A 23,879-nucleotide genomic window follows, 5' to 3' on the forward strand; every position below is an offset into this window, starting at 1 on the left:
AATGAGCTCAAGTGATACAGGGAGACTTACAGCATCCTTTTTGCTTGAGTACAGACGGTATCCTGCACAGGTGGGAATCCTGGAGAGAGCATCTGGGACAACGTTCAATTTGCCTTTTCGATATTCCACAGTGAAATAAAATTGTTGAAGGCGCAGCGCCCACCTTATCAGGCGGCTTGTAGTTTTTGTGGAACTAATGACCCACTGTAAGGCAGCGTGATCTGTGACAACTGTGAAGAGCTTAGGTTCCAGATAGTGTTGCCATTTTTCAAGAGCCCAAATCACTGCCAAACATTCTTTTTCTGTTGCCGAGTAGTTCCTCTCTGCTCAGTTCAAGGTTCTGCTAGCATAGGCAAGTACTTCTTCAGTACCAGGACCTTTTCTCTGGGCCAGTACAGCTCCGAGACCTGTTTCGCTGGCGTCTGTATAGACCAGGGGTGGCCAACCCGCGGCTCGCGAGCCGCATGCGGCTCTTTGCCCGTCAATGTGCGGCTCTTCCATCCATAAAAAAAAAATAAAAAAATATTTTTTATTTTTATTTTTTTTACTTTTTTTTTTTTTATGTCACTCATTCCATAAGGACGTAGAATAAACATTTACAATTTTTTTTAAATGGTCCATTTGCATGTTCTTGGTATCTGAATCTAGGGACATATATGGATCAGTGTCAGAAATAGTGTGTCTGTTACTAGGCTTGAGTAAATTGTAATGAACCAAAGGAGAATATCAATTCTATTTAAAAAAAAAATTATCTTTGACTGTAAATAACACCATGCTAAAATTGACCAGACCTGAAAAATCTAAGCAAATGAATAAAGGGAAGATGATTAAACAGAAGGTTTTGTAGATACAGTACTGAATTCTGCCATCTTTTTTATAATGTAAATTTCTCCACCATTTTTCATCAGCAACACCGTTTTTTGCAAGACGTTCACAGAAAGGTAGAGAAACTAACTGCGTTCTGTTTTATGGCAATAACGTTCAGGTTTGTGGGAGATAATCCCAAAAAATAAGAGAAATTAAAAAGTAAATCCAGAAGTCAGATGATTGACAGGGGCTGGTGTGAGCTGGGTAGGGTAGTTTTTCGAAATTTGAAAGCCCTGAGTCTCTTCCTTCAAAAGACTACACTCACTTTTGGCTGTGCCACTTCCTCCTGTCAATATGCGCCGGTTTCCGACTCAATGCCCTGAGATTTCTATAATCTTATATTTCACTAATAACAGTTAAAATAATTGGTAAACAAACATAATGCTGAAAATATACACTTTTACTGTATATCTCGGGCTTAAGAGGTTAACACTGTGAGGCCCAAATTAAAAAGAAATTAGCAACTTCAGAGGCCAGAGGGTGGGACATATAAACACATTTACTATCAAATAGCATTGTGAGGCTGAACAACAGGACCAATTGACTATACATGTGCTTAAAGGGGAACTATCTTATAAATGGCTTTTTTCAGTGTTTACCATTGTTTCTTAGCTATGTGGACTTATATTAATAGGATATATGTCTCTAATTCTCATATTGGCGAATTCTTCCAATTCTCCTCTCACAATATTCACCCTCACTGAACTGAGTCATCTGAAAATGTGCATATCTGTGATGTCAGAGATTTCTCAGCTGCATAATAATGTGGCAGTTGATGTGGCAGTTGGCACCAGGCCACACAGTGGTTGGAGCCCAGCCTCAAAACGGCTTAAGATCTTGAGGTAGAAAAATGCGGTTTTTAGTACTTGATTAGAAATACAAAACAATGCATTTAAAAAAAAAAAAAACCTAGGTGTTCCATAGACTCACAGGAATTGTGTAAAAGTGCCCAAATAGTGAAAGAAATAGTAAAATAGTTCCCCTTTAACATTTTTTAAATAAACATTATTTTTTTAAATGGCTAAAAGTGATTTTGTAATTTTGCAACCGTGGGTCTCACAGGGTACTTTTAACCCTGTGAGGCCCAAATAAAAAAGACATTAGCAACTTCAGAGGCCAGAGGGTGAGACCTATAAACACATGAAGGGTGCCATGACTGAAAAAAAAGTTGAGAAACGCTGGTATGGTGTGGCTCTTTGTGGTACCACAGTCATTTTTTGTGGCTCTTAGTCTCTGACTGGTTGGCCACCCCTGGTATAGACGATGAAAGGAAGGTTGTGGTTTGGATGACCTAATATAGGAGGAGACGGCAAACATGTCTTTAACTGTTCAAATGCACTCGGACACTCAGGACTCCAGATGAAAGGCCTTCCTTTCTTCTTCAGTGCATTAATAGGCTGAGCTATCTTGGAGAACCCTGGCACAAACATGTGATACCATCCAGCGAAACCTAGAAAATGCTAAACTTCTTTCACATTATTCGGGATTGGGTAGGACTGGACAGCCTCGACTTTGTCAGGATCTGCACAGACTCCATTGACATTGACAATATGCCCTAGGAACTTTATTTCCTGACGACAGAAGCTGGACTTCTTGAGGTTGATTGTCAGATTGGCTTTGCAAAGTCTATCAATTACACATTGGAGGTGTTGGAAGTGTAAAGACACAGATGGGGAGTAGACAATGATATCATCCAGATACACCAAGCATATCTGGCCACGAAGGTCTCTGATAGATTTAGTTCATTGATGATGCCTGGTAATATCTGATATCTGTGCTTAGGCTGCACACGGCTCTCTGTGTCTCTCTCCCCCTGCATGTGGCGTGACCTGATGACCTCTGCCTGAAGGCCCCTTCAACACACAGGGCCGGCTCCCTCCTCACACACATGCAAAATCATGTAGCAGAACATGCAAAATCCCACACACACACCAGCACACACACACACAAGCACACACCACACAAACACCCATACATACACACACAGAGACATACACACACCCCCTCCCCTTTCTCAAGAGTGTCAGTTATACATGCAAAATCATGTCCCTCCCTTTCAGCACACACACACTCTAGCACACACACACCAACACACACTCTAGCACACACACACACCAGCACACACACACACCAGCACCCACACACCAACACACACGCACACACACAAATTATATGATGTGCCGTTGAGAGGGGTGAAAGAACGGAGGAAGGGGACCAGGGGACTGCTTTTCCATATTGAAAACAGCCCCTCCTTCTACTCCGCTTCCCGCCTAAGATCCTTTGTCCTCAAACTATGACGCGACAATCATCAAGTCAGGAAAGAGGTTGGTCTATGTGCTACTGTATAAACAGGGTTTGTACACCTTTTCCAAGGCAAAATGCAAGCACTTTTCAAGCATTTTCAAGGTGCATTTTCAAGATTTTCCAGCATCTTATGCGGCTGTGGTAAATTAAATATTTACTCAAAATGATTATTTCACTTCTTCCATCACATTAAATCAGATGTTATTGTGCTAAACAACCAAAATTATGTAGACTTGGCATCATATATAACTGATATATAGCTGAGCCGATGTGTTATGCAGTATGTCGTGTATGTCATAAATGTCATGATGAATTGAACATGGGGGACCCTGATGTAAACAAGACGAAAGTATTGCTCTGGTCTGCATCCCCTTAATAATTGTGTGTATTGAGCCGTACTGTATTGTACCCATTCTGCAATCTGTTAATAAAGTTTTCAGGGAAGAGAAATGAGGAGCTATCCCAAATGTGGTGAGGTATGCCACTTTATTCTCCCCACAAGTAAATTGCTTTGCTATCTCACTGTCAGGAAACATTGTTTGAAACATGGCCCCCATGTCATTACATGAATGGTAGGAATAGTGGCTGGTTACAGCTTTTGTTGCCCAGCATATTTCAGCTTGAAGTGTTGGATTAGAGGTAACAAATGATTTAATGGTGCCTGTGGTGTTGCTGGTTGACTGGTTATTGGATGAGCCTGGGGATGGTAGAGGGGCAACTCCACTGCAAGCTCCTCCACTGGCTGCTCTGGCTCTCACTACACTGCTGGTTGTTGATGTGGATGTAGCTGTGCTGCTTGATGCATTGCTTGTCTGCTGGAAATAATCCACTAATGCAGGACCTGGATTTAGACGTGCTTTCATCAGAATTTGATGCTTCTTCCCTAAATAAAAAGGAGCAGCATGTTATAAATAAAACAAAGTGTTTTATTAATTTAATCTCACTGGTTGCACTTAACTTTAAGAGTATTTATTGTTTAATGTTGACATCTAATCTAAATGGATCATTATGATATTATAAATGTATATTTCATTTTCATTTATAGGCTACTGCCTATGAATTTTAGACTGAGCCTAATGATGGCCTGGAATGAACCAACTACCTTAACATTATTATCCATGTAATTAACTGTAAAGGTCACGTTAGCTGTTAGATTGCATATTCCATAAATAAACATGCTAAAATTGGCCTGGCTCGTCACGTTTGATTGAAAACGTTATTAACAGATTGCAGAATGGGTACAATACACTATGGCTCAATACACACAATTGTTAAGGGGATGCAGACCAGAGAAATACTTTCGTCTGGTTTACATCAGGGTCCGCCATTTTCAATTCATCATAACATTTATGACATACACGACATACAGGTAGACAGTACGTTACTGCGTTCCAGACTACAACTGCTCCACACCAGTTCCACACCAGTCTCCGTAAATGTTCCGTTATAAAAATAAAATACCATTTCAATACACAACAAGTTTTCGTGTTTTGAAATACATGAAAGGAAATTAGCTAACGTTGATTTGCCTAACGTTACATGCTACAACACTGCGGTGAAAAACAGAGTCCGGTAAACACGAGTTTGTAATTCCATTAGTGTATTTTGCCTGTTACTTGACTATTTCGATTATTGAAGTGGTATTTTTATAACAAACATTTACGGAGACAGGTGTGGACTGTGGAGCACTTGTAGTCTCGAACTTAGTTACCTGGCGAGCCAGGCCGAGACACGTTAATAACACCCATGGCTCAGTGGCTCACCTTTCAACGTGGCTCGAACGTGCAGACTCCCCCAATCCCCATGGTAAAAATCTTCAAGTCCTTTCTGCATATTTTGCACACGGCTACTCGAGGATGTTCTCCTCTGAATTATATTTGATATCTCCGAGCCAGAGCTCATTAAAACGGCAGCCTCCCGGCATTTTGGCCACACACCCACGCGCGCTGTTCTCATGGCACAGGTAAAAACACTACGGGGTGGGGCCGAGCCACATTTCATTTTGCATGAAAGGCGAACGCAAAATAGGCTCGCGAGTCGCTCCGACTTATTTTATTTCTTTGTCTAAAAACCAAACTATTCAGTCAGATAGCGATTTATTATTAAAGTATAAAATGCAATTACAATTTCAATAACTTTCCAGCACTTTATACACAATTCAAGCACATTTAAAACCTTGAAAACAGCACATTGAAATACAAGCATTTTCAAGGATTTCCAGCACCCGTACGAACCCTGTATAAAAGTGTGTCGTTGTCTGTCGTCAAGGGCCAGTCTGCGGTTGTATTCAAGCAGGTGGTCCGGATTGAGAATTATCCTTCTTGTGTTCTCTGTGTACTTTGAGGTATAGGAGGAGGCCCGTGATAGAATTTCCTTTCATCTCCCAAGACAGTTTCCATCAGCCTTTGGAAAGTAGCCGGAGCATTCTTCAGACCAAGAGGCATAACATTGAAGTGGTACAGACCTGATGGAGTAATGAAAGCACTCTTGGATTTGCTGTCTGGGTCCATGGCTACTTGCCAGTATCCGCTGTCCAAGTCAATAGTAGAGAAGATGGCTGCCACCGAGAGGGACTGAAGAATTTCATTGATGTTGGGAAGGGGATATGCATCAGTTTCAGTGATGGCATTGACTTTTCTAAAGTCAACACAAAATCTGTGGCCACCATGTTGCTTTGGTGCCAAGACGACTGGTGATGCCCATCCTGAGTGTGACGGCTCAACTATACCAGTACTTAACATTTCTTTCAGTTGTTCCTCGACAATGGCTTGTTTGCCAGGAGACATCCTGTATGGCCTTTGTTTGATGGGCACACTGCTGGAGGTATATATGTAGTGTTGCAGAACATCCGTTCTTCCAGGTTGGTGGGTACACACTTGGGGGTTAGACTCCATGAGTTGTCGTAGTTGTGGCTTTTCTTTTTCCTGCAAGTGAGCCGTAGACACAGCAAGATGAATGTAGTCTTTGACTTCCATTCGTTCAGGTTCCATGGTCAATACAGGAGGAGGAATGGCACTTATCAATGATAAACTCTTGGCTGGGGTAGTGGTTAAAGTTGTTGTGGGAGGTGTATGTTGTTGACATACCTGAGTAGGAGATAGTGAGGGAAGAGTGGAAGGTCGTTGGATTGTTACTGATTCAAGTTTCTCTTCCAAGTATGTTATTTTTTGTTCCTGCTCATCAGTCTGTTTCTTCATCTCTGTTCTCATCTCTTCCAGGTTGGTGTACAGTTTGTTAAGCTGTGCATTACTGCAATCAACAGCTTTGTGTAAATTGGCAATGCCTTCTTGTGTGTTTTTTTTTAGAAGCTTGGATTTCCTGTTGTACTTCAACTTGGAGCTTCTCCACCATGAAGCGGATCTCTTGTTTCTCCATTGCTTCATTTATTTTCACCCAATTGTCCTGGGTTTTGACAGCGAGTTGACTCAACTCCCTTGCAGGAGTTGCAATTACTCCTGGTAGTTCACACTGGGATTCAGATCCAGAAGTGGAGGAAGGTGTGGGGGGATGTCTGGCCTCCCCTGGCACAGTGAAGGACTGTACAGTTGGGAGAACATGGGCTTCATCTCCCCATGTTAGAGACCGTGTAGGGGTATAGAGGGGATTACCTTGTGGCAGGTAAAAGGATTGCACATGGCTTCCATGTGTTCCTGTAGGATGATGAGTTGGAGTTTGGAAGTAGGTTTGAATTTGCACACCAGGTGCACCTCTGCCATCATGAGTTTGCATGGGTGTTTGGATGTCTGGACCCTCAATCTCCAGAGAGACCGATGGGGAATGCTTGTGTTGGTTATTTCCAGAATCAGACATTATGTGTGTTTATCAGGGGTAATTATATATGTGGAGTTTTGAGTGTTCCACTTAATAAAATGAAATACAGTAGCACATTACTACATGAATAAATGTAAGCCTCCTAAAAAAAAACTGAACGCATAGGTTCCTCTGTGGCAAACACAATAATCAGAATAATCAAAACCTTATCACAATCTAAGTTTACCTTTAAATTAAAGTTACACCTGTATAGCAGGTTTGAGTACACTTACAACATTAAACTTACTGACAATATATCGACCCCACGTTGGGCGCCACATCTGAAAAATTTGAAATTTGAAAAATAGCATTTATTGTCAGTATTTTAGAGACCCCCCAAAAATTCACAAATCTTGTTTTCAGGTAGCCCCTTTCGTGACTTTCGGTTTGCAAGCCTGGGGCTTTTGTGACCGGAGTCACTTGCTTTTACGCCCCGATTACCCAGTAAGGAAACGACCAAGCGTCATCAAGGGGCTCGCGGTGTGTCAAGAATACATCAGATCTGAATTTCAAAGATACCCAGCGTACAATATGGGTCTAACACAGCTTCACGATGGGGTCTGGAAGCTCGGAGTTGCTAATAAACAGTTTAAAACATTGTTACTCGACGAGTGGTATTTACAGACCGAACGTCCATCTCCGCCGTTGGTGTCACAGCGCATGCGCACCAGGCAGCTAATGCCGCATTCACGTTACATGGGAAGAAGCGGAAGAACCAGAGGACATCTCGTTGCTACAACTAGGAAGCCTTCACGCTTTGACTATATATATCTATGGATGAAACGCCCACATCCATACTTCCGCAATTAGTAACACGAAGTGGGAGATATCGGGTCTATAAAAGAATCCCATATGTCCTAGTAGGAATTACCACTAGGAGGCTGACGTGAATGGTTTTTCCCAGTCGGAAGCTGGTTCTTCCGCTTCTTCCCAGTAACGTGAACGCGGCATTAGCTGCCTGGTGCGCATGCGCTGTGACACCAACGGCGGAGATGGACGTTCGGTCTGTAAATACCACTCGTCGAGTAACAATGTTTTAAACTGTTTATTAGCAACTCCGAGCTTCCAGACCCCATCGTGAAGCTGTGTTAGACCCATATTGTACGCTGGGTATCTTTGAAATTCAGATCTGATGTATTCTTGACACACCGCGAGCCCCTTGATGACGCTTGGTCGTTTCCTTACTGGGTAATCGGGGCGTAAAAGCAAGTGACTCCGGTCACAAAAGCCCCAGGCTTGCAAACCAAAAGTCACGAAAGAGGCTAGTTTTCAGGGGAGCTGATGTCTGATCTAAGGGAGCCATGGCTCACCGAGCTCCCCCATGGTTCGCACCCTGATAACGCCACGGTTTGCTCTCTGACAGGTGTAGCGGTGGTCAGCCCAATATAATCTAAATGTAAATGTTACAGTGGTGTATTGGGCGCCAGACAGGCTAAAACCTGTCAATAAATTAAATAAGCTAAATTAAAGCTTACTGTTGTTACCGGCTAGCTCCAGGTAACCTCCACTACAAAAAACAGCATGTGATAAGGTTTGAAATATTGAAATAAGAGGCAGGCAAACAGTATTCAGGCAAATAATATATACTGTATTCAAAATAATCAAGTGCAAAACAGATACATAGAATACAAGTGAAAAGGGGTAATGAGTAAAATAAATAAACAGTCCAGATTGGGGATTGGGTGTGTCCTCAGTGAGTGTGTGTGAGTGTGTGTGGGGGGGGGGGGGGGTAGCAGGCTAGGGTAGGCTGAAGTGGTGGCTGAGGACAGCTTGGAGATTGGTAGGGGGAAGCTGGGAGAACAGGGACACTGGAGATCTTGAGTGAAGGTGGTCAAGTCCGGGATAGTTGGTGGTTTGAAGAGACGGTTCATGGAAGGGGTTAACTTGCCAGCACTGGTGTCCTCTCTTTACAGGTGATACTCTCTTTGATCGGCCATGTTGTAGGCCACAGGATACATGAGGAGTCTGTCACCGTTTCCTCCAAATCGACTTGTTCTTTGCCTTCTTAACTCACATTTTCTTCTCAGTATTTCCCTTGCTCTCACTTCACTCCTCTCTCTAGCCCCTTTCGTGACTTTCGGTTTGCAAGCCTGTGGCTTTTGTGACCGGAGTCACTTGCCCACCCGCCCCGATCACCCAGTAGCGAAACGACCAAGCGTCGTCAAGGGGCTCGCGGTGTGTCAAGAATACATCAGATCTGAATTTCAAAGATACCCAGCGTACAATATGGGTCTAACACAGCTTCACGATGGGGTCTGGAAGCTCGGAGTTGCTAATAAACAGTTTAAAACATTGTTACTCGACGAGTGGTATTTACAGACCGAACGTCCATCTCCGCCGTTGGTGTCACAGCGCATGCGCACCATGCCGCGTTCACGTTACTGGGAAGAAGCGGAAGAACCAGAGGACATCTCGTTGCTACCATAGATATATATATATATCTATGGTTGCTACAACTAGGAAGCCTTCATGCTTTGACTCTATATATATCTATGGATGAAACGCCCACATCCATACTTCCGCAATTCGTGACGCGAAGTGGGAGATATGGGGTCTATAAAAGAATCCCATATGTCCTAGTAGGAATTACCACTAGGAGGCTGACGTGAATGGTTTTTCCCAGTCGGAAACTGGTTCTTCCGCTTCTTCCCAGTAACGTGAAGGCGGCATGGTGCGCATGCGCTGTGACACCAACGGCGGAGATGGACGTTCGGTCTGTAAATACCACTCGTCGAGTAACAATGTTTTAAACTGTTTATTAGCAACTCCGAGCTTCCAGACCCCATCGTGAAGCTGTGTTAGACCCATATTGTACGCTGGGTATCTTTGAAATTCAGATCTGATGTATTCTTGACACACCGCGAGCCCCTTGACGACGCTTGGTCGTTTCGCTACTGGGTGATCGGGGCGGGTGGGCAAGTGACTCCGGTCACAAAAGCCACAGGCTTGCAAACCGAAAGTCACGAAAGGGGCTATCCTCTCTCCTGCTCTGCATCCTTGTGCTGCTCCACTTGCTCTGCTTCACTCTGCTCTGCTGCAATCAACTCAGCTGAGTCCTATATGGCAATTAGACTGCCTGCCTTAAAGGGGCAGTGCCAATAGGCTACTCTGCTAGGGGCTCAAGCTGGAGTTTCCTATAGCGTTTTTGGATCCAACAATTCATCCGTTGCTTGAATGTGATTGGCACGTATATCTGCATGATAAGAAAGGGGTTGGTAACCGATTTGATCACATTTATTACTGTAGATCCAAGTCCTGTTCCACTGTAATCCGTAACAGTTCAACCCAGTCCAGGTGATCATACGACGTGATCATATGATAATGCAATTATAAAAAGAAAAATGGAAACAATTCTTTGACCAAGATTACCCATGCAACAAAGAGGTGTAAAGTAACTCTAAAGTAAAGTCTTCAGTTTTAGGATAGGGCTGAGGGAACCCTGGTCAAGTATTGGAATTATGTTTACACAGGAAAATATTTAGTTTACTCAGTTTATTTGATCAGGGACAGTGCATATCAATCAACAGTTATACATTTATAAATTAATACAAATTAAATATGCCAACATTAGCAGGGTTACTAGTTTTCAGTTGTAGTCCCTAGGCTAGATGTTTAAGCCAGAAAAGAAACAGAAAAATAGAAGGACATTAAAGCTAATATAAAAACAGTTTAAAACATATTCTGTACATTCACTCACTAGGCATTCGTGCATCTATATAAAAAAATAAAAACAGTGTACAGGGACAAATCAAAGCCCATACATGTATAAGCACCGTGCATAACGTTACATGTCAATATCAGATATTCATTCAGAATCCTTTCTTCAACTAAGAGTTAGGGCTCGCGTCCACCTGCCTCATATTTATGACCGCACGCATCTTTTTTCAATGTATCCCAATGGGGAGAGAGCGTATGCGGCCGCATGCGCCGCCTATAGAAAGTGCGCTGCAGTCGGCTTCTTTTTTCAGCTTTTTTGTGCGGCCGAATGTTGAAACTTTCTTAACTTTTCAGAGCGATGCGCTGAGCTCATTTTCAGACAACCAATCACAGCCATTCATATCTACCACTCTGTTTGTAACCTGACACCGGAGCTGCCTGCCTGTCTTGGCTGTCTCCCACAGTAGACGGGCCATTGAGATTCGCGACAAAACACAAATACACTAATAATAATAACTACACGAATACACTACTAAAAAGCTAATAAAAAGCAAAGGGCGAACTGTGGTGTCAGGCAATAACTATATATATAATTAATATACAATAAAGTTATTAAAATATGCTATAATATGTGCAAAACCGCGGCATGAAAAAACGATAAAAGGATGGCTGTAGATTTCTTTCCGTCATCTACAAGATGCGCTTCATGCCAGCGCTGCCGGCGCACTATCAGTGTTTTTGTGAGCCAGGTGGACGCGGGCCCTTTGTTAGTTTTTATATTAAAATGTTTTATCTTATGTAATATGAAGCTTAGCTGCTGGTAGATCTAGTTAACAATTGTATTTATTTAATATAAAAACATAGCTGCTGGTAGATCTAGATACCATGGTATTTAGCCTGTTTAATATTAAGCCAAATACCACATTTCCTATTCCTTTCCAAGTGACATTTGCAGCCAAAACAAGACATGGGACACTCAGATGAGCAATTCACCAACAAAAGTAACATTTCAACATTGATTCTGTCAATCATGGGTCATAGAAACGGTGCTACTGTGTGTCATGGTTAGAGATTAGAGATGATTAGAGAGAAAAATAAATGCAGGAACCTTGCTAGTGTGATATTCCTCATTAAAATGCATCCTTCAATACTTGTGATGGTAGGAGATGAAGGGAGAGGTGTGGCAGTTCTCCAGCAAGGTGATGTGTTTTGCCAGTGGGCACCGCCTCCTCTGTGACGAGAAGGACCTGGCCTGCTGGGCTGAGAAGCAGTGGCAGTTCACTTTTCGTCCAGCCGCACGCTGTATACCTGGTCCTCACCGAAGACCACTACTACAAACATCTCCAAAGCACAGGGGCAAGTCAACAGTACAGCCACAACGTGTAGATAGCATTGTGGGAAGCAAATAATTTACATGAATAATTTTCTCAAAGGAACACACCAACATCATGGGAAATGCTCTTACCGTCTTCTCCAGAGAGAGACAAGAAGATACAGTATAGATTTTCAATTTTCTCTATGTGCGTTCAGTACAGTGGCGGCCGGCCGATAGGGGGCGCTGGGGCGCTGCCCCCCCTGGTTGAGAGAGAAGGAGAAGAAGAACTTGTGTTTTTTATTTTAGATATTTTGACGCCCTAAAAATAAACTAAACATGTTTAAAATAAATAAGAATTACTATTAAACTCCCTAAACTTTCAGAGGATGACGCTAAACAGTTAGAAACACCGATCACACTAGAGGAACTCAAGAAGGCCATATCCGAAATGCAAAGTGGTAAGGCTCCCGGAAGAGACGGTATCCCACCAGAAATGTACCTTTCTTGTTGGGACATAATTGGACCCTTATTACTAAATATGATCTTATACTCAGTCAAGGAGGGGAACTTCCATAAAAACGACAATATTGCACTCATAACAGTCCTTCTCAAAAAAGACAAAGACCCCACCGAGTGCGGTAGTTACAGACCCTTAAGCCTCCTCGGAACTGATATCAAACTGTACTCTAAGGTATTAGCCATCAGATTACAAAAGCATATGACGTCTTTAGTTCATCCGGACCAAACTGGCTTCATAAGAGGCCGCCTGATCACTGATAACATAAGACGAATACTGCACGTACTAGATGCCGACAAGGACGACACCATACCTAAGGCGATGCTGTCCCTGGATGCAATGAAAGCTTTTGACAGGCTGGAATGGTCGTATCTATGGGCAGTATTAGAGAAGATGGGGTTAGGTAAAGGTTTCATTGATATGATTAAAGTAGTATACAAAGACCCATCGGCCATGATTACTACAGGTATAATCACCTCCGGAATATTTCCGGTATCACGCTCAGCTAGACAGGGTTGCCCTCTTAGTCCCGGACTATTCGATCTATCATTAGAACCTTTAGCACAATATATAAGACAATCCCAATCCATACAACCAATCGTAATCAAGGGCACACAACATAAAATTTGTTTATATGCGGACAACATAATACTGTTCATGCAAAACCCCAACACCACACTGCCTCATCTGCTCAAGTTGATTGAGAACTTTGGTGATTTATCGGGATTCAAGATAAATTGGCCGGCTTTCCTTCCACTTAACACCCCTGCAAAAATATTCCCCACCATAAGACAAACGGTGAAGCACAATTACACAATAATCCAAAACAAAATCAAAGACGACCTTGATAGGTGGGCAAAACTTAAACGGATATCAATAGTTAAGATGGACGTACTACCTAGAATCAACTTCTTCAGTTCAATGCTACCGTTACCCCCTCCAGAGGGTTACTGGAAAAGATTACACTCCTCCCCATACAAATTTATTTGGAATAACAAACCACCACGTATAAAAAGATCCACTGCACAGAGAAATAAAGCAGACGGTGGCATGGCATTTCCAGATTTTTTCCACTATTTTAAGGCGTACACATTAAGACCATTGACAACATGGTTTGATCCCCAAGCATTAGTATCCTGGAGAAAATTTGAAGAAAACATAGTAGCCCCACATAGAGTGAAGGACATAGCATACACTAAACTACCAATCAAGCATTGTGAACGGAAATTTGGCCCCATAATTACTCATGCGATCCGGATATGGCGTGAAACACAAAAGAAATATCCTAACCCACATAAATGGCACAATCATACTCCCTTATTCAATAACAATGCACTCTTGATTGAAAAACGACCTATAAGATTCCCTATATGGGAAGAGCAAGGCATACACTCATTAGGGGATGTTTTTAACAAACAGGGTTTTTGTAGTTATGGAGAAATATGCAAAAGATTTTATCTCACCAATCCACATGGCTTTTTTACATACAGTTACGGCTATGTTTGAAGTCTCACGGTGTTCCATTAGACATACCAATTGAACACCACAGATACCACAAATTCTTCTATGAAAGAGAGACATCGAGAGGTTTTGTTTCAGATTTTTATCATCAATTACTAACGTCCTCGTATGAAACCCTCCAACTAGACTCTGTCTGGAGGAGGGATATACCAGACCTGGAAAGTGACTTTGATTGGCAAGAAGCCTGGGCAAATGTCCGACTTACATCAAGGAACCCGGACCATCAACAAATCAATCTTAACTATATTCACAGGACATACTTGACTCCTATAAGACTGAACAGAATGGGTCTTAAACAAGACTCCAAATGCTCCCAATGTACAAATGGGGATGAAGGGACATTTATGCACATGTACTGGGACTGCCCACCAGTTAAGATATTCTGGAAAGATGTGACCCAACAATTATCAAAACTCTTATCTTGGAATATACCTGTACACCCCTCTGTATTACTATTGAATGATGTTTTTGAGTTTGCAGTACATCCACAGCTAAAGAGATTGGTTTTATCGGGTATCACAGTAGCTAAAAAGCTGATCGCATCACGCTGGTTTCAACCGGAAAAAATGTGCCGGAAAGTTTGGTTACTTACATATCTCGATGTGATTTATCAAGAAATATCTACAGCAAGAATTCTGGGTCTCAATGAATCCAAAATGACAATGTGGTTAGAAGTGGTGGAGAGAATAAAAGCTAGCTTATAATGGTAGTGTCTGGTTAGGAGCGAGGGATAATGGAGGTACTATCCAAAGAGGGGTCCGGGAGGGGGGGGTTCGAGCTGGAGCATATGTGTGTAGGTTTTTAGATAACAGGTATTAGGGGTATATCCTGTATAAGACATTGGTATAAATGATAATTTCGTTGGATATACACTGTGTATTAATGCTTGTGTATCTTATCGTGTGTTGTCATGTTTGTTTATATGTGTGTTTAAAAAATAATAAAAAAATTAAATACAAAAAAAAGAATTACTATTAAAATGCACAATAACATTAATATAGCAAGTATAAATCATTGTTTTGTGCATGCTATTCTCCCCCCTTGTTTGTGATTGCCGTCACTCTCAGAAATCTACCTACCTCCAAACTTGGGCGCTTGTCTTAACGCACACTGACTCGGCGTCACTGCGCGCAAGCGGCCAATGTAAATGAATCAAGCAAATAAATTTAGCCTATCAAGGGTCATAAATATGATATGTGGGGGCGCGGCTTTCTAGCGCTCAAAGCAAGCAGGGTCACTGGTGTGTTCGTCACTCCCTCATCGCACAGAACGGAGAGTTTGCTAGCTTACTAGCTACCATGGATGATAGAAAGAAAATTCCAACCTCGAAAATTCAAGTAAATCCCTCAAAACAATACCTTTTGAGAGATGAAGTGAACACTGCAAGAAAAACTCAAGAGTGAAAGAGTTTCGACCTTATCAGCCTGATATCTCAATTCAGAAACAATCAACAGACAGAGGAAGACAATAATACTATATGGCTACTAGCTGGATGCAGTCATGTAAATGCCGTATTTTGCTTTCCATTCCTGCTTTTTAAAACGACAGGGACAGATACAACATGCCCATGGACTGTTACTGGAGTTTCTTTTTAAGTGGATTTAAAAATAAAATAAGTGGATTAAGGCTTGTGGACAGTTGAATATGTCGCCCCCTTCAACTCTTGTGATGGTAAGTCATTATGTTTCATTTATGCAAGCCAGCCTTGGCTCTTTTAACAATATGCAAAATATGCTGTACTCATACTGAAGTTATTCTTGGTATATACTGTATACTAGTGTCGGGTCTGGAACCTTTTGAGAACCCGATCGGTAATAAGATTTAAAAAGAAGTAAAGAATGAAACACTTTTGAGGTAGTTTTATTATATAAAAATGAATGAACAAGGTATAAAATTAGATAAGATATAAAAAGTGGAATAAACAATAATACTAGTAGTTTGAACACAAAGTATTGACCGGCCGGCAACAGTGTGTTCCTCTCAAGAAAAAAGAAGAAGTGTCCTGGCTTCCTCCCCCGATCCCTTTTTCACCCCTCTTCATGGCACGTCATATAATTGGTGTGTGTGTGCCTGCGTGTGTGTTGGTGTGTGTGTGTGTGCATGCTGGTGTGTGTGTTGGTGTGTGTGTGTGCATGCTGGTGTGTGTGTGTGCTATTGTGTGTTGGTGTGTGTGTGTCTGCATGCTGGTGTGTGTGTGTGTGTGCTATTGTGTGTTGGTGTGTGTGTGTGCATGCTGGTGTGTGTGTGTGTGCTTGCTGGTGTGTGTGTTGGTGTGTGTGTGCATGCTGGTGTGTGTGTGTGTGTGCTATTGTGTGTTGGTGTGTGTGTGTTGGTGTGTGTGTTGGAAAGGGAGGGAAAAAGATTTATTGATATGTGTCTTATCGTTTAGTACTTAAACTCTACTTGGCCCCGTCCCCTAATCTCGGGGTAATCTTAGTCAAGTCATAATTTAGTTACTTGTGGCATTTCGTGTCAAATTAATTGAGTTAAAGCTATTGCTCCAACTCTGCGTCTTGGGAGAATGAATGTGCCTTTTGTATTTAGGCCATCGTGTGTGTGTGAGTATTTATGGTCTTTGATTAAGATCTTGGTGCTCTGTTGTGCCACAGAGAGAGAGGGGGAGAGAGCCAAGAAACCAGGGCCTGCTTATATGATTATACATGTACCCATAGAATGTTTCTGCTATTATTTCCATGATTATACATGTCATAATCCGACACTAGGTCTGATCTTTTGCAGTTTCTTCTAATTTGTGTAGTGCATGGGTTGGGATTCCATGTGAGGTACTTAATGCTGTGTGTGTGAGAGAGAGAGATAGAGGAGGGGGATACTAATTAATTTCACCGCAGGGGGCATAATCCCACGGGACAATGCATTGGTAACTTGTTTCAAATGACAATATATACCGCTGTGATTATTATTGTACGGATCTGAATACGGGCGTGCGTGTGGGAGCGTGCACAAAGATATTACAGTGATATGCTCAAGTCAAGTCAAGAGTTTTATTTGTCACGGCATACAATTATACAATGAAATGCCTGCAACGATTGTGCATAATACAATAATAATAATATAATAAGAATCCAATAGAACGACATTGTGCAATAATACAAGTAATCAAAGTAGGGCATATCGGTATATCTACATGAGTTTTTACAGAGCATGGTAGGACATGCTAGGTCCCCCGAGTCGAGAGAGAGAGAGAGAGAGAGAGAGAGAAGGCGCTATTGGAAACGTTGCTGCATTGACTGATCATATATTGATTGATGGCAATGGTGATAGTTGTACTGTACCTACTTAAATATTCGTACCTTGTGGTTTCGCCGAAGCTTCTTGTCTGACAGTAAGAGTAATTTTCCATGATGTTGATGTGTTTGTTTAAAGGGAAGTCCATGTAATATGTGTGTGTGTGTGTGTGTGTGGGTGTGCCAGACAACCCAGTGATAAACTGGCCAACTGGTTCGGTCGTGAGCTGGAGCCCCCACTGCCACGCAACCTGCCTACAGTCTGCTCGGCCGCCACTGGAGGTCGCTGGTTCTCACGTTCCCAACGAACCCATTGACCTTTCCGCTATCCCTCCAATTTATCATGATCTAGATTCTAGAGTTTTCTTTTAGTAAACAGCATGCTCTCTCCTTGCCACCCCATCGCCTGTACAACTGTGCCATTGACCTGCTCCCGGGAGCCCCGCTTTTTTAATACTTTATTTCTCAGTTTACTATAGACAAGAACAGACAAACAAAAAGGAGAAGACAGAACAAAAATAAACAGACATAACAAAACAAAAAAACTAAAAAGACTGCCAGACAGGAAAATAAAATAACAGTGTGACTTAACTCAAAGCATTACAGTGTGTTGTATAGCCAGGTGTTACAAGGTGCAGGTCAAACATGAGATATACAGGGGTGAGTCTCTGCAGAATGCAGTTATTTGTCCTTCAGATAGTCAATGAATGGGCTCCATATGTCCAAAAACCTGTTGTGCTCTTTGGATCTGTAATAGCGGATCCTCTCCATCTGTATGATTGTGATCATTTCATTGAGCCATTTCTGGAAACACGGGGTGTAGGTGATTTCCAATCGGTTAGAATATTTTTTTTTTTCGGCTACCATGCCGAGCATTAGTGTCTGTTGTTCCTACCTTGTGTACATTAAGGCAGTCTCTGAACACCCAAAGAGTGCCAACTCTGGATCAGGGGGAATGTCCTTTCCATAGACCCTGGAAAACCACTGGAATATTTCACCCCAGAATTTTTGTAAATGAGGACAGAGCCAAAAGAGATGTGTTAAAGAGCCCTCTGCAACTTTACACCTGTCACATAATGGAGAAAGAGATGGATACATTCTGTGTAGTTTGGTCTTTGAATAGTGGAGTCTATGGATGACTTTAAATTGAATCAATTTGTACCTAGCATTGATCGAGCAAGTTTGGATTCTAGTCAAACCTTCATTCCAGGTGCTCTCAGACACCTCGAGATTCAACTCAGTGGGTCCACCTGTCCCTGGACCTTTCTCCCCTCTCTGTACTCCTCAAGAGCCCCCTCCTTTTCACATTCTCTCCCATGGTCTCCCTCCACTCATGAACAATATTCCTCTGCCTATTCTAGGACCCTTCCCCCCTGCCTGTACTCTTCAACAACCCCCACATTTACCCCCACCTTTGCACAGACATTTCCCATCTGTACCTCCCCCTGCTGGACATTCATCTGAACTTCCCCTTGTCTCCCTCATGCATACCCTCCTGGTGCACTGGTGTATATTCAATGTCTACATGTCTCTGTGCCCTTCCCCTGCTACATTGTCTCTTGTTCCCTTGTTAATTGTTATTTATTATTTCCTTGTATGTTGTTTTGTTTACTCTGTCTAGTGTTCAGTCTTCTTGTGTAGTTAGTTCTGTGTGCTTCCCTGTTTATATTCCCCATTGTGTTTGGTCTGGTGTTTTCCTGTAGCCCTGTTAGTTCTGCCTTTCCCTCATGTGTGTCGTTTTGCTAATTGCCCTGCTGTCTCTTTAGTGTTGATTGTTCCCCCTATATCTGGTGTGTTTCCCTACTCTTGTTGTCGGTTCATTGTTGGAGTTCCTTGTTTTGAGATCCCTGTCTTGATGTTCCTGAGTATCCTGTCCTTGCTGTTACCCTCGTCCTTGCGCATTCGTTCCTTGTCTCCCTATTTTTCAGTAAGTCTAGTTTTTCAGTTTGTATTGTCATCTTTGTTTTCGTTTTTACAGTCTCGTTTTCTTAGTGTTTGTTTTGTAGATTAGTTGTGCCTTCCCCTACCAGCTCTGCTGTGGTTCCTCTGTTGTTTTTGTACCTGCTCTCATTTATGAGATTCCTTGTTTTGGTTGCTACCCTTTTTTGAAGTAAAGACAATTTTTGTAATATCTTTGTTGCTGCCCTTGTTTGCAATTGGATTATTTTTGGTCACACTTCACCCCTGGCTCGAAGTGTTCAAATTAAAGGAGCAGTGCTCACTTTTGACAATCCATATCTACCTCTCCCTCGTATCTGTTTGCGCCTGGGCCCTCTGCTAACACATCCATAACAGAATGAACCGACCCTGTTTGGACCCAGCGAACGGAACGAGGGAGGCCCTGAGCACCCTGGCAACCCTAGCCATGAGTGATGTCCGATCCTTCTCATTGATGGAGAAGGGGGCTGCCCAGCAGCTAATCCACTCAGTCATGGATTGGAACCCTGAGCCGGCCCCACAGCTGGACATTTACCTAAGGACCTGGTTGGAGTGCCTATTCCCAGTTTCAGTCTCCAGCCAGGCCTCTACTGCCAGCCCAGTCTCCAGTCAAGCCCCTACTGCTGGTAAGGCCTCTACCACCAGCATAGCCTCACCTGCTAGGGTACCTACTGCTAGCACCACGGTGTGTGTAGCAGTTAGCTTAGGCCCCGCAGCTCTCACTTCTCAGGCAGCTAGCACTAGCCTTATAGCTAACCCTGCCCCTGTGGTTAGCCTAGCCCTTGTAGCCTCGACAGCTACCCCGTTAGCTCCTACTGCTACCGAGTCACGGAGAGCTAGAAGATCTAGGAAGGCTAGCTTAGGCCCCGCAGCTCTCACTGCTCAGGCAGCTAGCACTGGCCCGATGGCTAACCCTGCCCCTGTGGTTAGCCTAGCCCTTGTAGCTTCGTCAGCTAGCCTGTTCCCTACTGCTAGTTCAGTCCCTACTGCTAGTGTAGCTTCGTCAGCTAGCCTGTTCCCTACTGCTAGTTCAGTCCCTACTGCCCCTGTGGTTAGCCTAGCCCTTGTAGCTTCGTCAGCTAGCCTGTTCCCTACTGCTAGTTCAGTCCCTACTGCTAGTGTAGCTTCGTCAGCTAGCCTGTTCCCTACTGCTAGTTCAGTCCCTACTGCTAGCGTAGCTTCATCAGCTAGCCTGTTCCCTACTGCTAGTTCAGTCCCTACTGCTAGCGTAGCTTCGTCAGCTAGCCTGTTCCCTACTGCTAGTTCAGTCCCTACTGCTAGCGTAGCTTCGTCAGCTAGCCTGTTCCCTACTGCTAGTACCTACTGCTAGCGTAGCCTCGTCAGCCAGCCTGTTCCCCACTGCTAGGACTGCCCCTTCAGCTAGCAAGGTCAGTTTCCCTGGAGTCGCCCTGTCGGCTAAACTCTTGGTTTCCACGGCTAGCCCAGCCCCTACTGCTACTACAGTTCCTACTGCTAGCGTAGCTTCGTCAGATAGCCCGTTTCCCACTGCTAGGACTGCCCCTTCAGCTAGCAAGGTCAGTTTCCCTGGAGCCGCCCTGTCGGCTAATCTCTTGGTTTCCACAGCTAGTCCAGCCCCGTCTGCTAGCTTAGCCCCTGCAGCTAACCAGGCTTCCACAGCTAGTCCAGCCCTATCTGCTAGCTTAGCCCATGCAGCTAACCAGGCCTCAACAGCTAGTACAGCCCCGTCTGATAGCTTAGCCTCTGCAGCTAACCAGGCCTCAACAGCTAGTACAGCCCCGTCTGATAGCTTAGCCTCTGCAGCTAACCAGGCCACAACAGCTAGTACAGCCCTGTCTGATAGCTTAGCCTCGGCAGCAAACCAGGCCTCAACAGCTAGTACAGCCCCGTCTGATAGCTTAGCCTCTGCAGCTAACCAGGCCTCAACAGCTAGTACAGCCCCGTCTGAGAGCTTAGCCTCTGCAGCTAACCAGGCCTCAAAAGCTAGGACTGCCCCGTCAGCCAGCTCGTTCCCTATGGCCCCAGTTTCTCTGGTCTCAGTTCCTTGGTCTGGCCCTCCAGCCAGTGTTAACTATCCTGCTAGAACTGCCCCTTCAGTTATCAGGATGGGTTATACCCATGTTACTCCGACTAACACTTTAGCCACGTCTGCTAGCGTAGCACGGACAGCTAGCAGGTCTCAGAAGGCTAGCAAGGCTAAGAAGACTAGCATGGTCTCAGCAGCTAGAGTAGCCCCGTCAACTAGTTCAGCCCAGGCTACTCGCACAGCCCCCACTGCTAGCTCAGCCCCTGCTAGCTTACTCCGGAATGCTAATATCGCCTCTGCTGTTAGCTCCTCAGCCTCGTTTGCTAGAGCCCCTGCTGTTAGCATCTCTGTCTCGTCTGCTAGAGCCCCTGCTGCTAGCATCTCTGTCTCGTCTGCTAGAGCCCCTGCTGCTAGCACCCCAGTCTCGTTTGCTAGAGCCCCTGCTGCTAGCATCTCTGTCTCGTCTGCTAGAGCCCCTGCTGCTAGCACCTTTGTCTTGTCCGCTAGAGCCCCTGCTGCTAGCACCTCAGTCTCGTCCGCTAGAGCCCCTGCTGCTAGCACCTCAGTCTCGTCCGCTAGAGCCCCTGCTGCTAGTACTACAGTCTCGTCCGCTAGAGCCCCTGCTGCTAGCCCTTCGGTTGCGTCCGCTAGAGCCCCTGCTGCTAGCACCTTAGCCTCGCCGGCTAGTGTAGCACCTACAGCTAGCACCCGAACCCTCTTGGCTAGTGCACCCTCCGCAGCTTGTACTGGCCCTGCAGCTAGCACTGCCAGGGCAGCTAACCCAGCCGCTACTGCCAGCCTAGCCCCCGCTAGTGTAGCCCTAGCAGCTAGCTTTACCCAGGTAGCTAACCCAGTCTATACTGCCAGTTTAGCCCCTGCGCTGCCCCTGTTCCTCCGGCTCCCGGGAAGACCCTGACGTCTAGTCCGGGTCATGCTCCTATCCCCGGGGAGTCTCCTGGTCCCGGCTCCTCGTCTGGTCCAGCCCTGCACCGTGGTCTACGCCGTGGTCTGCACCGAGGTTGATCTGCACCTGGAGAGTCGTCTGGTCCAGCCCTGCGCCGTGGTTGACGCTGTGGTCTACGCCGTGGTCAACGCCGAGGTCTGCACTGAGGTCGATTTGCACCTGGAGAGTCGTCTGGTCCCGGCTCCTCATCTGGTCCCGTCTCCTCATCTGGTCCCGTCTCCTCGTCTGGTCCCGTCTCCTCATCTGGTCCCGTCTCCTCGTCTGGTCCCGGCTCCTCATCTGGTCCCGTCTCGTCATCTGGTCCCGGCTCGTCATCTGGTCCCGGCTCGTTGTCTGGTCCCGGCTCTTCATCTGCTCCCGACTCCTCTTCTGGTCCTGTCCGACTCCGTGGTCTACGCCGTGGTTGTCGTCTGCAGAGACCCCCATCCGGGGTTCTGCGCCCGGTCCCGAGGTCTGCGCCTGGGGTGGTCCCCGTCCGGGGTCCTGCTCCAAGGTCGTCGCCTACGCACCTCTGCTCCGGCTCGTCTGGTCCGGTCCCGAGTCCGGCGCCTGGAGGGTCCCCTGTCTGGGGTCCTACTCCGGGCCTGTCACCCTCGCCCCTTTGCTCCAGAACCCCTCATCGGCCCTTTGTCCCTGTTTCCAGTTCCCCTCGACCCCCTCATTGGCCCTCTGTCCCCGTTTCGAGCTCCCCTCACCGGGTCTCTGTTCCCATCTCTAGCCCCCCTCTCCTGGCCTCTGTCCCCGTCTCCAGTCCTCCTGATCCCGTTCTCCCTTCTCCAGCCCCCTCTCCGGCCCTTTTCCTCTGCCCCACTTCTCCTATGCCCCTCCTGGGTTTCTGTCGCCGCCCCCCTGCCCCATTGTCGCTCGTCCCGGCCTTGTCCGTCCTGACTTTTCCCCCCGGACTCTCCCCGTGTTCACCTTCCCTGGTTCCCGGCCCCCTGTCTTGCCCGTTCCCAGATGGTCCTTTTTGCCGTCTGGAAGCCGTCCCTGGAGGGGGGGGGGGGATACTGTAAGGGTCCACCTGTCCCTGGACCTTTCTCCCCTCTCTGTACTCCTCAAGAGCCCCCTCCTTTTCACATTCTCTCCCATGGTCTCCCTCCACTCATGAACAATATTCCTCTGCCTATTCTAGGACCCTTCCCCCCTGCCTGTACTCTTCAACAACCCCACATTTACCCCCACCTTTGCACAGACATTTCCCATCTGTACCTCCCCCTGCTGGACATTCATCTGAACTTCCCCTTGTCTCCCTCATGCATACCCTCCTGGTGCACTGGTGTATATTCAATGTCTACATGTCTCTCTGTGCCCTTCCTCTGCTACATTGTCTCTTGTTCCCTTGTTAATTGTTATTTATTATTTCCTTGTATGTTGTTTTGTTTACTCTGTCTAGTGTTCAGTCTTCTTGTGTAGTTAGTTCTGTGTGCTTCCTTGTTTATATTCCCCATTGTGTTTGGTCTGGTGTTTTCCTGTAGCCCTGTTAGTTCTGCCTTTCCCTCATGTGTGTCTCGTTTTGCTAATTGCCCTGCTGTCTCTTTAGTGTTGATTGTTCCCCCTATATCTGGTGTGTTTCCCTACTCTTGTTGTCCGTTCATTGTTGGAGTTCCTTGTTTTGATATCCCTGTCTTGATGTTCCTGAGTATCCTGTCCTTGCTGTTACCCTCGTCCTTGCGCTGTCATTCGTTCCTTGTCTCCCTATTTTTCAGTAAGTCTAGTTTTTCAGTTTGTATTGTCAT

At 45.0% G+C, this 23,879-nt stretch overlaps 1 protein-coding gene across 1 annotated transcript in view; it reads left to right on the forward strand.

The window, feature by feature from the left end:
- LOC311235608 (methyltransferase-like protein 27) overlaps nt 1-22,903 on the forward strand; it is a gene marked incomplete at its 3' end in the record, with an annotated part of 47,976 nt that extends 25,073 nt beyond the window's left edge. The window contains exon 5 of the mRNA XM_084323072.1: nt 22,895-22,903. Coding sequence (XP_084179198.1) covers nt 22,895-22,903 — 9 coding nt within the window. The remainder of the gene's footprint in view (nt 1-22,894) is intronic.
- Nucleotides 22,904-23,879: the final 976 nt, after the last annotated feature.

This window comes from Notolepis coatsorum, assembly GCF_963971535.1.
Source record: "Notolepis coatsorum genome assembly, chromosome: 10".
Classification (NCBI taxonomy): Eukaryota; Metazoa; Chordata; class Actinopteri; order Aulopiformes; family Paralepididae; genus Notolepis; species Notolepis coatsorum.